We start from the raw sequence: 11,875 nt of genomic DNA on the forward strand, positions 1-11,875 counted from the left end.
TTGTTTATCTGGGAATATCTTGATTTCTTTCTCACTCTTTTTTTTTTTTTTTTTTGCGGTACGTGGGCCTCTTACTGTTGTGGCCTCTCCCGTTGTGGAGCACAGGCTCTGGACGCACAAGCTCAGCAGCCATGGCTCACGGGCCTAGCCACTCCACAGCATGTGGGATCTTCCTGGACCGGGGCATGAACCTGTGTCCCCTGCATCAGCAGGAGGACTCTCAACCACTATGCCACCAGGGAAGCCCTCTCTCTCACTCTTGAAGTATAGTTTTTCTGGATATAGTAATCCTTTGTTGACAGTTTTGGTTTTTTTCTTTCAGCACTTTGGATATATTCGCCCATTGCCTTCTGGCTGCTAAAATTTCTGATGAGTAATCTGCTGAAAGTTTTATAGAGGATACTTTTTATCTGCTTTCAAGTTTCTTTGTCCTTCAAAAGTTTGTTATAATGTGTCTTCTTGTAGGTCTCTTTGAGTTCATCTTCCTTGGAGTTCATTGAGCTTCTTTGATGTTTATATTCATGTCTTTCATCATGTTTGGGAAGTTTTTGGCCCTATTACTTAAAATATTCTCTGCCTCTCTCTCTCTCTCTCTCTCTCTCTCTCTCTCTCTCTCTCTCTCTCTCTCTCTCTCTCTCTCTCCCTCTTTCTCTCTCTCCTCCTTGGACTCCCACAATGAATATGTTGCTCTGTTTGATAGTTTCCCACAAGTCCCTTAGGCTCTGTTTACTTTTCTTCTTCAATGTTTTTTCTTTCTGTCTGTCAGACTAAATAACTTCTCTTGTCCTATCTTTAAGTTTGCTGATTCTTTCCTCTGCCTGTTCAAATAAACCTTTGAATCATTCTAGTAAATTTTTCATTTCAGTTATTCATTCATTCATTCAGTGCTTTTCAGCTCCAGAATTTGTTTGCTTTCTTTCTGGGTTTTCCATTTCTTTATTGATATTTCTATTTTGTTCACATATCATTTTCTTGACTCTCTTCACATCTTTCTTTATTTCTTCAAGCATCTTCAAGAAGGATATTTTAAAGTCTTTGTCAAGTAGATATGCTATCAGGTCTTTTTCAGGGACATTGTATTTTGATTTTTTTCCTTTGAGTGGACCATACTTTCCTGTTTCTTATATGCCTTGTGATTTTTTTATTGAAAACTAGACATTTGAATCTAATAATGTGGTAACTCTAGAAATCCAATTCTCCCTCTTCCCCAGGGTGTGGTGGGTTTTATTATTGTTTTTGATTATTGTAGACTATCTCTGTGCCAATGATAAACCTGAGGTGTAAACTTAAGGTTTTCTCAGTGTTTTTCTGACCCTGTGCCTTTCCCTGGGCATACGCAGTCACTTTCTAATATTCCTCATACACGCATTTGCTTTTGAATGTCCTAGTCTTTAATGTCTGGCTCCCAAAAGAGGAAAAAGAGAGAAATGAAGGGAAGGGAAAGGGGCACCATCCTTTTAAATTCCCTGGAAGTCACTTCAACCAGTGAACAAGGAGGTTGCAAGATGGAGGGGGAGGTTAAACAAGAATGACTGCCCTCTTCTTTGCACCTCATGATCAGAAATAGCAATCAGTGACCAGAACACAGATGTCCAGTATTTGGAGGACAAGGTTCTCATTGCCCACTCTGGTTCCCACAAGCTGTGTGCAGGTTACTCCAGGAACATGTGCATAGATGCCTGCCAAAGGGCTTGGGATGGGGGATGGGTAGCTGCTACTGTGCTAAATGCTGACATTGACTGAAATTAACCACTGCCCGAACCCTCCCCTGGAAGTTGGAAGCCTTCAGTAAACTCCAGAGTTCTAAAGTAGTTACATCACACAAATTCTGTCTGTGTAATAGTTATCTAGGTGAGGAGACAGAGTCCTGGTACTTTCTATTCTGCCATGTTCCTAGAATTCTCACCTCAGTTGTTTTTTTTTTTTCTTTTCCAGTTTTATTGAGATATAATAGACATACAGCACTGTAGATGTTTAAGGTGTACAGCATAATGATTTGACTTACATATATCATGAAATGATGACCACAATAAGTTTAGTGAACATCTATCACCTCATATAGATACAACTTAAAGAAATAGAAAAATACTTTTTTCCTTGTGATGAGAACTCAGGATCTACTCTCTTAACCACTTTCATACATAATATACAGCAGTGTTCATTATATTTTTCATGTTGTACATTACATGTTGTACATCCCCTCCCACCACCTCTTACTTCTGGTAACCACAAATCTGATCTCTTTTTCTCTATTTGTTTGTTTTAGAAGTATAATTGACGTACAACACTTTATTAGTTCCTGGTACACAACATAGTGATTTGATGTTCCTGTGCATTTCAAAATTATCACCATGATAAATCTAGTTACCGTCTGTCACCATACAAAGATATTACATAATTATTGACTATATTCCTCACACAGTACATTTCATACCCATTACTCATTTAGTTTGTAACTGCAAGTTTGTACCTGTTAATTTCCCTCACCTATTTCTTTCCTCCTCAACATCCTTCCCCTTTGGCAACAACCTGTTTGTTCTCTGTATCTATGACTCTGTTTCTGGTTAGTTATGCTTGTTCATTTGTTTTGTTTTTTAGACTCCAAATATAAGTGAAATCATACAGTATTTGTCTTTCTCTGACTTATTTCACTTAGTATAATACCTTCTAGGTCCATCCATTTTTTCACAAATGTCAACATTTAATTCAGTCTTGGCTATTGTAAATAATGCTGCAATGAACATAGGAGTGCATGTATCTTTTATAATTAGTGTTTTTATTTTCTTTAGGTAAATACCCAGGAGTGGAATTGCTGGATTGTATGGTAGTTCTATTTTTAATATTTTTTGAGGAACCTCCATACTATTTTCCATAGTGCTGCACCAATTTACATTCCCACCAACAGTGTGCAAGGGTTCCCTTTTCTCCACATCCTCACCAACACATGTTATTTCTTGTCTTTTTGATAATAGCCATTCTGACTGGTGTGAGGTGCTATCTCATTGTGGTTTTGATTTGCATTTCCCTGATGATTAGTGATTTTGAGCATCTTTTCATGTGCATGTTGGTCATCTGTATGTCTTTTTTGGAAAAATGTCTTTGCAGGTCCTCTGCCCATTTTTTAATTGGGTTGTTTGGTTTTTTGATGTTGAGTTATATGAGTTTTTTGTATATTTTGGATATTAACCCCTTATCAGATATATCATTTGCAAATATCTTCTGTCATTCAGTATGCAGCGTTTTCATTTTGCTGGTAGTTTCCTTCACTGTGAAAAAGCTTTTTAGTTTGATATAGTCCCATTTGTTTATTTTTGCTTCTGTTTCCCTTACCTGAGGAGACTGATCTCAAAAAATATTGCTAAGATTGATGTCAAAGAATGTATAGCCTATGTTTTCTTCTAGAAGTTTTATGGTTTCAGGTCTTATGTTTAAGTCTTTAATCCACTTTGAATTTATATAGGGTGTGAGAAAGTAGTCCAGTTTTTCCAACACCATTATTGAAGAGGCTTTATTTTCCCCATTGTATATTCTTGCCTCCTTTGTCATAGATCAATTGCCCATATAAGCATGGGTTCATCTCTGGGTCCTCTATTCTGTTCCATTGATCTATGTGTTTGTTTTTGTGCCAGTATCATACTGTTTTGATTACTGTAGCTTTGTAGTATAGTTTGAAATCAGGGAGCATGGTACCTCTAGCTTTGTTCTTTGTTCTTAAGATTGTTTTGGCTATTCAGGGTCTTTTGTTTTTCCATCCAAATTTTAGAATTATTTGTTCTAGTTCCATGAAAAATGCCATTGATATTTTGACAGGGGTTGCATTTCATCTGTAGATTGCCTTGGGGAGTATGGTCTTTTTAATAATATTAATTCTTCCAATCCATGAGCATGGTATATCTTTCCAACTGTTTGTGTCATCTTCAGTGTCTTTCATTGATGTCTTATAGTTTACCAAGTACCTTTTACCTCCTTAGTTAGATTTATTCCTAGGTATTTTTTATGCAATTGTAAATGGGACTGTTTTCTTAATATCTCTTTCTGATAGTTCATTGTTAGCAACAAATTTCTGTGTATTAATTTTGTATCCTGAAACTTTACTAAATTCATTGAAGAGTTCTGGTAGTTTTTTGGGGGCATCTTTAGGATTTCCTATGTATAGTATCATGTCATCTTCAAACAGTGACAGTTTTACTTCTTCTTTTCCAATTTAGATTCCTTTTATTTCTTTTTCTTCTCTGATTGCTGTGGCTAGGACTCTCAATACTATGCTAAATAAAAGTGGCAAGAGTGGATACCCTCATCTTGTTCCTGATCTTAAAGGAAATGCTTTCAGCTTTTCACCATTGATTAAGAAGTTAGCTGTGGGCTTGTCATATATGGCCTTTATTATTTTTATCATAAATAGATGTTGAATCAATTGTCTTTTGTATTTTTTTAGCAGAAACACAGTTTGTGATTCAACCAACAAATACAGAGTGACACATAAGAGAGATTCAAAATAGATGCTCAGTTTTTATTTGAGATTTTTTTCTATTTCCCCAAATATTAATGTATCATTTTTCCAAAAAGTCCTGTAGAAGCAAAATATATTGCTGATATTATTTCCTCCAAAAATTTACTGTGTTCTGTTAAAAGTAAAGTCCTAGAAAACAACTGAGGTCAGATGATTGATTTCTTAACCTCAAAAGTGTCTGACACACAATTTATATTCAGAGACAGGTTTTAAGCAGAGAGAGCAATATTCAACTTGATTAACCACATCATTGACTGAAATTATTTTTTATTAGTTGCTTAAAAAATTTGTAGTATGTGAACATAGGAAGCTTCAAAAGGTATAAGAGGATATACTGTCTAAATGTCCCTCCTGTGACCCCCTGCCAGTCTTCTCTCAAAGGCAATCACTGTTATAAGTTTCTTGTGATATATTTTCAAAATATTCACAGCCTATGCAAGCATATATGTGTGTATGTATATTTATGCATGTTTGTATATGTGTTTGCATATAAACATACATAGTAACATGATTAAAAAATAATCTTATACAGCCCTGGAAAGTTGGGTGGTCTCACAGTCAGATCCCCAGCAGCGGCAGGTGGAGCATCTTTTCCCAAGGCTGAGGGATGGCTCCAATCCTAGTGAGCTTGAGTGCTGGCTTTGTGGAGTACGCATTCCCAAACAGTTTTACTGCAGCTCACTAAGGCTGCAACCTATTCTCACTTCCCTATGGAAGAAGAACTCAGTGATAGTAAAGAATTGGAAAGGAGTGAAATAACGGCAGTGGTATCCAGTTTTAGTAGCCCCTTGTAACTCAGGGATTACCAGTAAAGCAGTCTTTATGGTAGGGGAACTAGTAAGTCCATGGACTTCTGGGGCATTCCCAAGTCAGAATGGAAGAAAGGTGGGGTAGTTTTGGATCCATTCTCTGCCTGCTGCAAGGATCCATGTCCTAAACCACATGGGCCATGGCTCACACTTGGAGAGCTGTCATCTGCAATAAGTAGGCTGGAGGAGTGACTTGATGCCCTCTAGCTCCACAGAGGTGACTGTTGTGAGGGGGCTTGTGACAGTGGGATGAGACTGGATGACTCTAAGGAGAGATGGAGGGGACCATTTTTAAGTAGGCATCAGTGTTGGTTACTCTTTGGTTCTGCCACTTGGGGGATCTGAAGGCCTCCCTCCACTTCAGGAATCCCCCACTACCACAACCACCACCAGGATGCTTTCAGCCCAGAGACCATTCTTTTTTCACATCAAGGAGTTCGTTCGTTCATGCATTCATGAACTCTGGCTGCCTGAAGTGGCCCACGGCTCCTGCACGGCCCAGTGCCATGGGAGAGGAGGATCACATTCCAAGCTGCGTCCTGCCTGGCTTGCCTCGCCTTGCAGAGCCAAACCCCGGTGCATACGGGAACCTCTGTGTGCACCCGGCATGGAATTTTCCTCTCAGAGGCTGACCCAGTTCCTTGCTGCTATTCAGTCACCCTGGCTGAGCCTGTGGAATTCCATAAAGGTTAGACATTAGAGAGGAGTATTAATGTTACAAGGAGCCTTCTTGCCCCCTACCTGAATTGCTCCAGGGTTTGGTTGGGCCACTTGCTCACCTTTGGGCATCTTAAGCTCCCTTCCCTGGGGCCAAGTCTCCCTCACCCCCCAAGGTACACTGAGGCCCTTCTCCTTCCTGACAAAGCTGCATGTCCCAGGCTGCCACAAGTGCCATGGTGCAGGCACCTCTCCTGAAGGGATGTCTGTCACCTGATGTCCTGGCCCATGACAGTGGCCTGCACCTACTCTGACATCACAGTGTCCAACAACTAAGAAAATTGGGGACATGTAAGGGATTTCTATCTTCTGAAAATTATAGTACTAGGTCTAGTCCATAAACAGTAAATTATACAGGCATTAATAAACAGGTTTACATCTTATACCTGACAGTTCTCAGGTCATTCACACTTGGGTAGTGATTTGCCTTCAGACATGTGATCTCTTCCCAGAGAAGACATTTAATGACAGCTCCTCCCCATCCCACCCCTCATCAAGGCCTTTATTTATTCTCATCATGTTCTAGGTTATACTGTAGTTACTCCTGAATGGGGCTTATCTTCCCTAGTAGGTTATAAACTTCCCAAGGGCTAGAACCATGTCACAGAGATCAGTGTCTACCCAGCACCAGGCAGGAAGATTCAGGGTGGAAGGAAAGCATCTTACCATATTCCCTATGGGTGAAGACAAATACAGTCTTGTATTAAAGGCTGGGTTTAGGCCACTGGTACTAATACTCCTCAGCACTCATACTAGTAACCAAAGTGGAGTGCTACTCTGTATGAAGTGGTGACTACTGATAATAAGGATGGTGGTGTGATTGTCAACAGTTAAGGAGTGCTTTACTACTGGACAGGCACTGTGAAAATGCCTTTAAAAGCAACGGCTCATCTATTCCCTCAAAAACTGTAGGAGGTCAATAGTATTATTACCCCCATTTGACAGCTGGGAAAATTGACTTCTAGAGACTTTGCTATTTTCCCAAGTAACACAGCTACTAACTGGCAAACTGTACCTGGACTCCAGGTGTGTCATCTTGAGCAGGGCCTGAGTTCCCCCTACCCTCCCCCTTTGGGGACGTCCTGTGAAGCACCTGTTACAGTTGTTGGTCATGGCCGGGTGCTTTACCACTGCAAAGCGTGTGGAGCTCTGACTTGCAGAGTCCCGAGAACTGAGCTTGTGTGCGCATGCTCACGAGAGAGCAACAATTAAGCGAGTGTACGTGGTGTTCGCAGGACTCCCTGTTGGCGCATAGTATGTAGCGCATGTGTACTGGGCCTGCGAAGGAACGTGCCTTCAGAAGTGACGTGGCTGAGGGTGGGGGCGTGGCTGGGGTGTGTGTGTGCTGTGGGGGGGGAGAGTCTCCACCTTCCCGGTCCTTTGGGCTTTGTAGGGTCCAGTGGGACAGGGGGCTGCGTGGGTGGACAGCAGCGCCGGCCCTGGCTCTGCCCTTGGTGGCAGCCCTGCGGAAGGTGCAGGTCAGTGCCCTGTGATAACGCCGCCTCCTGCCAAAGGTGTTTTTCAGAGGCATCACGGTCAATGCCGTGCGGGGCTTCCCCATGAGCGCGGCCATGTTCCTTGGGTACGAGCTCTCGCTGCAGGCGATCCGCGGGGACCACGTGGCGACCAGCCCCTGAGCGCAAGGTCAGTGCACCTCCTTCCCAGCCACTTGTGCCCTCCTGGAGCTTAAAACTTTCTTCTTTGTGGTGAAAATGGTGTGGCCTTCTGAAATATCCCTCTGTCATTTGTTTCCTGTTTAATCTGTGTTAATTCTGGGCTAGAATTGCCACCCTTCTTGTCATCAAAAATCCCTTCTGAAATGCCCACCTGTGGCTGATGGTGAGCTGGACGCTCAGTAACTGAGGTCGGCACAGAACTTACCTGTTTATAGTGAGCTCACCTATCTGTTTCCCATTCAGTAGCTTCAACAGCCCTTGGAGAGACACGTGTTTAGCTTCACTGTACAATTTAAATAACCCAGGCTCAAGACGGAGGACTTGAACCAGGGTGCCCACCGCCTGTTACACAGGCAGCATCTCCCCAATCTCCCTACTGAACTCAGTCTAGGTCTGAGGACAGGCTCCCAGAGCTCTAGAGGACAGCCTCTGCTATACCATCCTTGCCTCCCTCACCCTCTCCTTTTCCTGTTCTCATTGTAGAAAGGTCACTGCAGCCAAAGGGATCTAAAAACAGAAATCTGAACTAGTGACTCCCTTGCTCCAGTGTCCTCAATGGCTTCCCATTGCCCTCTAGGTTATAGGTCGGTCCTTAACAGCCTCGTTCTCACCAGCATCTTAAACATACAATCCTCACTCTCGCCTCTGGGTCTTTGTGCATGCCGCCCTTGCCTGACACCCTCTCCTCAGGCCTTCCTCTTGTTTTTGGCCTCACCAACTCCTCTTTGTTGTCCAGGCCTTGGTGTAGAGGTCTCCTCCTCCAGGAAGCCTGCCCTGATGTCTCAGCCAGGAGGATGTGTGCCTGCTGTAGGCTCTGCTCTGTCTCTACCACATGCCCTTGCATTATAACTGCCTGCCAGCTTTCCTCACTCCCCAGCCAGCACGAAGGTTCCAGGAGAGCTGTAACAATGTTTTCACCTCTGTATCACTAATGCTTCTCATGAAGCCTGGCACACAAATGGCGACTAAGAAACACCGTTGAGTAGATGGATGATCAACTTCCAATATCCTCTCAATTCCTCCCCTTCTTTTCCTCCCTTGTTTCTCCTTCTCGAGCCCCAAACTAGTTGTTTGCAGAGCTCAGAAGACAAAGTGGGCTGAGTCACTGAATTTTCTAGAAAACAAGAGACCATTTTGCTTCAGTTGTGGTGACTGCAAATTCTCTCAAAAAGGAGAGAATTGTCTTCATCAGGAAGGTCTAGCCAACCTCCCTGTTGACTGCCCTGGGGCATCAGAGTCTGGCTAGGATGCACGGATGGGGCCAGACCCTAGAGCCAAGGGAAGGGCAGGATGGATCAAGCTCATGAGAGTGAGCCCAGGCCCAGCCCTGGACGCTGGCTTTAAATCACATGCTTTAGCCTTTCACTAAAGCACCTATATCCACAGCTTTCTGGCTTTTTGCCCTCTCTTACAAAAGGAAAAGGGCAGCAACACATTTTGCATAATTAAATATCCTGGGTTAAGAGTCACTGAACTTGGATTATGTCCAGGACAGGGAAGAGAAGTCTGGTTCTTAAAGCTGTGCTCAGATACTGGCCACATCCCCCTTTTAACAGATGAAAGTGACTTAAAAAAATCCTATCATAAAATCAATGCATTTTTATTGTAGGAAAAAATAGAAAATACAAATAAACAGAAAGAACAAAATAAAAATACCTGTAATCTCATGACCTTGTTAATATTTTTCCAACTTTTTTAAATCCCCCAAATGGGATCCAACTTTACTCAGTATTTTATAACTCACTTCTCCCATTTACTAGTTCAGGACCATTTTTCCATGTCATTAAATCTTCAGCTGCAAAGCGGGTTTAATGCCAAGTCTTCACAGATCCCAGAGTCACTGGACGCTTGCCTGAGCCATGGCACCCTGCCACTTGTGGCCACCCTGGTGATTGGCTGCTTCAGGAGGAAAGAAGGCATTGCTAGCAAGCCCGATCCTGATTGTCCTGGATTTGGCCTTTCAGAGCAGTGACCCAACTGGAAGCTTTTCATTCTGAAAGTGCTCTGATAGGACAAGGGGCACAGATGTCTGTGTGCCTCTTCTTTGCTGGGGTGACAAGGGGGCTGGTGCCTCTCAGGTGGAGGAGGGCATTCCCAGTAACTCTTCTGGAGCCTCATCTTGAACAAGCCTCACCCAAGGAGTTCAACTTCTTGCTCTAATCCAAGAACACCAAAGCCCTTTAATGAGTCCTGGATCTGAATTTATCGAGTCGTGCTGAGATCTCGGGCAGGTCATGCCCCAGGCAGCAATAAAACCCACTCTCTGAAGACAAGGCAGCCAGTGCCCACCTCGTAACCTAGACTGAGGACAGAGAGGGATGAGGTAGTTAGAGAATTAGGGAGCCTAAAAAATGGTGGGATGCTGTCTATCTTGATTCCTGGGCACAGGTGGTGGGAATGGCGTGGAATTGTTTCCAGGTGCCTGCAGGGAACAGAGTCCAGCCCCAAGCAGCTCCAGCCCCCTTCCAACCACCAGAGCTCTCCCCCCACCCCCCGCTCCCACAAAGTCCTGGGAAGAAAGAGCACTTCCCTCTCACTCATCCACTCAGTTATCTCACTCCCAGATCACACATATGAGTGACCCAAGGATCATTTGAAACCCAGTAAATACCGCACAAGGTGGTGGTTTTGTGACGTGGTTAGTTTTGTCTGTTCACATGGAGAAACCAGGATCAGACTGTACGAGGAAGATGACCTTTGGTGGTAGAAGTGGGGTCCCAACCACTGCTCAGCGGTCAGCACTTGTTAATCCAAAGCACTGACCTGAATTCACAGGTCCAAGGCCTGTGAATCCGACTGCACCATCCCTACTGCCCCGCCAGCATCCCCTGCCCCCAGAGCTTTCCTGGAATGATGCTGGTCCACCCTCTGCTGTGATCTTCAGACTTCATTGGCCCACTTTCAACTTCAGGAAAATTCACTTTCAAGGCAGGAAGATACATGTTTTCCTACAATATCTTTTATCGAACTTTTACAGATAACCCCAGACAACCTCATAGCCTTTCCCCAGTCTGTCCTCATGGCGATACTTTGCCCAGTGTTGCTTCACAAAAACAGTTTTCAGATGGATTGACTCCTGGATCTCGCTGACTGATAACCCCAGTTAGATGAAAGTCTTACCTTTCCTCTTTCTTCCCAGAGCCAGCATCACCTGACCAGGGCCTCATTCTGCTACAGCTGATGCTGATGGTGGCGTCTCTAGAACCTGCGGTAGTGAATTTACTAAAGAGAAGGAAAGCCTCCCCGCCGACCCTCAGCCAACTGGTCTCACCTCCAAAATCCCTGCTTTCCCAGTTGCAAGCCCTCTTCCTCACCTCTGGGCTGGGGCCGCTGAGCTGCTGCCTTGGAAGGACCTTTGATTCATGACCATCTATTTCAGATCCTCACTGGCACCTGATATCAAGCAGGATCAAATAGACCCTGCCCCCAAGACTACTGTAAACACACTGAGAATTCACAGAGGAGCTGGAGTTGTCTCTAAGTTCCCAAATAAAAACATTTCTGTATCAGTTGCTTCCGCCTGGCTTCCAAGAGACTGGCCACCCTCATTCTTCCCTCTGCTTAGACCCCTGTGGATGTCACCGGCCCAGAGAGGAGCCCGCTCGACACAGGTGAGGAGAGGAACTCAGATGGCAAGCTCGCTCCTTTTTCCCCAGCTGCCTCAGGTGGGCAGGGCGGCGGGGAAGCCTTGTAGCAGGTTTCTCTCCCCTGGACAGTCGCATGCGCGGTTACAGCATCTCCGGGATGGCAGCATTGAGCGCAGGTCGGGTGGGCGTTCTCTGGGCCTTATTTTCACATGGAGGACAAAACAGAACAAAATGAACTCTTTGTCCACAGTCTGATTTCCATTATGATGTCATTAATCTAAATTTTACTTCTCCCTGGGACCACGTGGGGAGGCCCCTGCTCTTTTGCTGTTATGTGTCCATGATGTCACTGCCACTTCCACGCCCCCAAGAGCATCCCTAATCAGTCATACAGCCCCTTCCTTGTGAGCTGAATGCAGCTCCCGAATCCTTCTCAACACAGTGCCCTGGGAAGCCGCCACCAGCCAGCATGATGCATCTATTCCTGGCCTAAATCCTGGTGGGGAAAATATCCTTAGATTTCCCCCCCCCCACCACCCCTTTTTTCCCCCTTGAAAGGGTCTTCCTTGATTTTTC

General features: G+C 44.1%; 1 protein-coding gene across 2 annotated transcripts in view; it reads left to right on the top strand.

Annotated features, from left to right (window-relative positions):
• Positions 1 to 11,224, top strand: part of SLC25A48 (solute carrier family 25 member 48) — a 41,056-nt gene extending 29,832 nt beyond the window's left edge. The window contains exons 6-7 of one of the 2 annotated variants that reach the window (XM_059060610.2): positions 7,551 to 7,680; positions 10,852 to 11,224. In XM_059060610.2, coding sequence (XP_058916593.1) covers positions 7,551 to 7,673 — 123 coding nt within the window. In that variant the 3' untranslated portion in view covers positions 7,674 to 7,680; positions 10,852 to 11,224. The remainder of the gene's footprint in view (positions 1 to 7,550; positions 7,681 to 10,851) is intronic. The other variant, XM_059060609.2, reaches the window with a different exon arrangement.
• The last annotated feature ends 651 nt before the right edge of the window (positions 11,225 to 11,875 follow it).

Source organism: Kogia breviceps, chromosome 4, assembly GCF_026419965.1.
Source record: "Kogia breviceps isolate mKogBre1 chromosome 4, mKogBre1 haplotype 1, whole genome shotgun sequence".
NCBI lineage: Eukaryota > Metazoa > Chordata > Mammalia > Artiodactyla > Physeteridae > Kogia > Kogia breviceps.